This window comes from Musa acuminata, chromosome BXJ2-11 (assembly GCF_036884655.1).
Source record: "Musa acuminata AAA Group cultivar baxijiao chromosome BXJ2-11, Cavendish_Baxijiao_AAA, whole genome shotgun sequence".
NCBI classification, from domain to species: Eukaryota; Viridiplantae; Streptophyta; class Magnoliopsida; order Zingiberales; family Musaceae; genus Musa; species Musa acuminata.
In genome coordinates, this window is record NC_088348.1 from 7,327,807 (window position 1) to 7,332,152 (window position 4,346).

At 38.3% G+C, this 4,346-nt stretch overlaps 1 protein-coding gene across 1 annotated transcript; it reads left to right on the forward strand.

Annotated features, from left to right (window-relative positions):
* Nucleotides 1–2,218: 2,218 nt before the first annotated feature.
* Nucleotides 2,219–3,605, forward strand: LOC135626659 (cyclic dof factor 1-like). Its single transcript, XM_065132120.1, has 2 exons — nucleotides 2,219–2,554; nucleotides 2,645–3,605. Exons 1-2 carry the CDS (start codon nucleotides 2,243–2,245, stop codon nucleotides 3,386–3,388), a joined length of 1,056 nt encoding a protein of 351 aa, XP_064988192.1. The 5' UTR covers nucleotides 2,219–2,242; the 3' UTR covers nucleotides 3,389–3,605.
* The last annotated feature ends 741 nt before the right edge of the window (nucleotides 3,606–4,346 follow it).

The following is a 4,346-nucleotide window of genomic DNA, read 5'->3' on the forward strand; positions in this document are numbered from 1 at the left end:
TCTCTCTCTCTCTCTCTCTCTATCTATCTATCTATCTATCTATGTAGACAAGCCAAGACAGGAATCCTTGTTTCACATGGGCGCGCACACAAAGCTGTTTGCTCGAGAGAAGCTTGAACAAGGAAGAGACATGATCCATGTGTTCTTCCTTTTCCTCATGTTCTGAGACTCAGAGAAACATAGCTGTCTTTCTCATGGTCAAGTGATCTTGTCTCTCCCTGAGATTTCTGCTCATTAATCCTCTCTGTATTCAACACCTTCATGTGGAAATGTTGTCATTGTGTGCCACCATCTGATCAGAGGTTGAGCAATTTGTCTCATCTTAAAGAGCATTCAATCAGATCAGATTCCAACCAATGGCTTACCAAAACTCTCTCTCTCTCTCTCTCCCATACTTGTCCATTATGAAATCGAGACCACTAAAATAAAAAACATAAAGACACTAAGATGCTTACAATTTTTTCTTTTTGGGATGAGAAATTAGACTTTAGAGAAAGGAAAAGAAAGAGAGACTCAAGTGCAATGCATGGGGCTGCCCAGCTAAACTACCAGACATACATCCATGAGTCAAGAAGGAAGGCTCCAACATAACTTGAATCTTTCTTTAAATATTAGTATATGTTGGGAAAGAGATCATGATGCTAAAAGAATGTAGAGACTCAACAATAAAATACAAATCCATAGTATTTATATTATGTCCATAAAAATTTAAATGTTTTTACTATATGAGAATAAACTATAAGTATTATTAAAGTAAATTAGACAGACTCAAGAACAAACCTCTTATGCATGTTCTTAGATAAATCAAAAGAATTTCTTTCCTCTCTTTGGATAAACTTTAAAAAAATACACAAAAAGTACTTTTTTATATTCTTCCTCTAGAGGTACATATAGTAGTTGTAGAACTAAATTACAAAATTTTTTTCTTTCATCTTTTTATATTTATATATTTTTTTTTCCTCCTAATTCCTTCTCTTGTACTCTCTAAATAAATTCTATGAACACTTAATATATTTTTCTTTCAGGATCACCACTAACATCGTCGTTGGGTAAGCTGTCCAAGAGGATAGTGAAGCTAAAGGCGAGGACAAAATCGGAGGGAGGATGATGAAGCTTTCAAAAAAGTTGCCCTTTTATGAAATTAATATCTTTGGACAGTAAGAATCGAAATTATCTTTTTATCCATTTTTAGCATCATTTCTATACGTGACAATATGTACGACATCTTTTGTCGGTAGAGTTACTAATGTGAAAAGAAACAATGTGAAGAAATATCAACATCGATATGCTAGCAAAAAAAACTCCTAAATAGGACTGTAACAATACAAAGTTTAGTTAAATTCGAAATTAGCCATCTCTTCAAAAAACCCAATTTTTTTTTTTCAAAAAATCATCCCATATACATTTTACATTAAAATTTATGATTATATATATATATATATATATATATATATATATATCCTTAAAATGATTATACATATGAATTATTTATTTTCCTCACTTTTTCTAGATAAACTCCAGGAGCACTCAATATATTTTTTACGTTTCTTCCTAACAAAGATACATGAGATATTTATAGAATAATTATTTTAAAAAATATTCATATAAAAGTCTTTCTATACTTATATTTTTTTTATTCTCCCAACTTTAACTTCATGAAACTGACAAAAAAACACATATTAACCCCAAAAATATATCTCACTTTTTGAAGTAAAAGAACTGCTCTTCCCCAAAAAAACAAAAAAAAAAAACTCAAAAGAATAAAGAGAGTGCTCCCTAATTGTGACACATGATATCCATCAAATCAGGGTACACAAGCACAAATATACAACAAAATTTTGAGGTGCAATGAACACAAAACATTAACTTCACATAAATTTGTCCACTAGCAACAAATCAAATATATGAAAGCTTCATGAAAGAAACCAGAAAGTTTGAAACAGCTTCATGGACCAAAATAAATTAGCAGTCCTTTTAAGAAAAGGAAGTCTTAGCTGTTTGATTAAATTGGGCAAATGAAAATATCAGGAAAAAGAAAAGGTAAAAATGTAGTCAAGCTAGAGAGAGAAAGAGAGCAGAAAAAGGTGATGAATGAATGGTATTGAAGGGAACAAAAGGTGAGAGAGAGAGATAGAGAGAGCCTGCATACTTTTCTTTTGCCCTTTCCATTTATTTGGCCATGCTCACATAATTAATGCTCTAAACACATCCCTTGATATTGGTCAAACACCAAACTCATCTGATGCATTTGGTGCCACGAGCAGAGGATCGAATACTGGCCTCCCATGGCCATAAAGGTAAGCCATGGCTCGGAATCCCCATTGCCATACCTACGTGGAGCTCCTCCCCTTGTTCCTCCGTTAAACCCAGAGGTAGGTTAGGAAGGAAGTCGCAGAGAGAGGAGGAGGAGGTGGACGAAGACGACGAGAGTAAGCAGAGCATTCGAACAGGGCAGAGGGAGATGTCCGAGCTCGGGGACGCCGCAATCAAACTCTTCGGCAAGATCATCACTCTGCAGTGCGGCGGAGACGAGGAGAAGGCACTGCAATCGAAGGTCTTCTCGTTGAATCGGCTACTTATATGGGTATGCATTCGTCTCTCTCTCGAGAACAGAGATGATCATTGCGTCTCCTTCCAATTTCAGGATTTTCGAGAGGAAGAGAATGCTCCTGAATCATCGGACTCGCAGGAAACTAACGAGCACGAATCGACGAGGAACTCGACGCCCGAAGAACGACCAAGTGATGCAGGGGGTTGGAAGGAGAAGGCGGCGAGGAAGCCGGAGAAGATCCTTCCTTGTCCTCGGTGCAGAAGCTCCGACACCAAGTTCTGCTACTACAACAACTACAACGTCAACCAGCCGCGGCACTTCTGCAGAAACTGCCAAAGGTACTGGACCGCCGGTGGCGCCATGCGGAACGTCCCCGTCAGTGCCGGCCGACGCAAGAACAGGAACACCTCTCACGATCGGCACGTCGTGCTCCGCTTTGGCTCCGACGCCGCCGGAAACAATGGCGATGAGCAATCCAGTAAGGAGTCGGAGGGGACGGCAAGCTTTCCAGTTCCGTTCTACCCCGCTGTAGCTCAATGGAGTTGCACCGTTCCGCCTGGAGCTTGGAGCACCCCATGGCTGTCCCCTGTAGAGTCGTCTTCTCCGGAAAGCAGTTCTCCCACCATGCGCAAGCGCTCGAGGATGGATGATCCTGAGGAAGCCGCGAGGAGCTCGGTTCTCAAGGCCTTCCAGCGCAAGGTGGACGTCAAGGATCATGGAATGGAGGCACCATTGCTGCTGCATGTCAACCCTGCAGCTCTCTCACGATCTCTCAGCTTCCAGGAGAGCTCCAAGAGGAGTGCTGCAGTAGGAGAAAGAAGAAGTGGTCTCTACTGATGTAGGAGGTGGAATGGTTAGTCTTCACTTGGATTATGAGAGGAAGGAAGACATCAGCCGAAAGGAATGAGAGTTTTGCTTTGATTCGTTACTGATTTCTGCATCTTATGAGACGGAATGAGATCTAATTCTTTTGAGGGCCAAAAGCTTCAGGCATGAGAGTGGAAATTACTGTTACATCCTCTAATTAACAATGTTGAGCATTTCGATTCGTATACTTTAAAGATTATATTGATATCGAAATATTTAACCTAATTTCTCTTCACAAATTCTAAAAAATATTACACAAGCTATCATGTGCAGAAATAATGCTAAAAAAAGGATAAAAAATTTTTGATCGATAGCCATCCACCCTACGTGAAACTAAAAATGTTAGATGGTGTAGAAAGAAATAAAATGATGCAAGAGATGAGGATCGTCACCGACGCCATATTAGGGTAGGCTATCCAAGAGAATAGCGAAACAAAAGAAATGAGGCAATAGAGGAAATGAGGATCACCACTAACACCGTCGTTTGATAAACCATCCGAGAGGATAATGAAGCTAAAGGCGAGGACGAAATGGGAGGGAGGATGACGAAGCTTTCACGGAAGTTATCCTTTTGTGAAATTAATATCTTTGGACGATCGAAATTATCTTTTATCCCTTTTTAGCATCATTTCTATACGTGACAATACGTGAAAATTAGTTATTTTATTATTTGTATGTAATAAATCATGAACATCGGCAAATTAAAAGGTTTAGCTAAAGTGTAAAACTAAACATAATTATTTTGGATAAATTTATTTTTGTAATCATCTCAATACATTGAGCCTTGTAAAAAAAAAAAATTCCTGAGGTAGCAATTTGTTATTCACTCAAATTAGTGATTCATATAATTATGCATTCATAATTTACTAATATGTAGTTCTTCTAACATATCATCTTATCTTTTTTATTAGGCATAAGATAGATTATG

Coding starts and splice junctions, on each gene's coding strand:
- LOC135626659 (XM_065132120.1), top strand. CDS start 2,243: ATGCATTTGGTGCCACGAGCAGAGGATCGAATACTGGCCTCCCATGGC. Junction 2,555..2,644: donor AGAAGGCACTGCAATCGAAG/GTCTTCTCGTTG, acceptor TTCCAATTTCAG/GATTTTCGAGAGGAAGAGAA.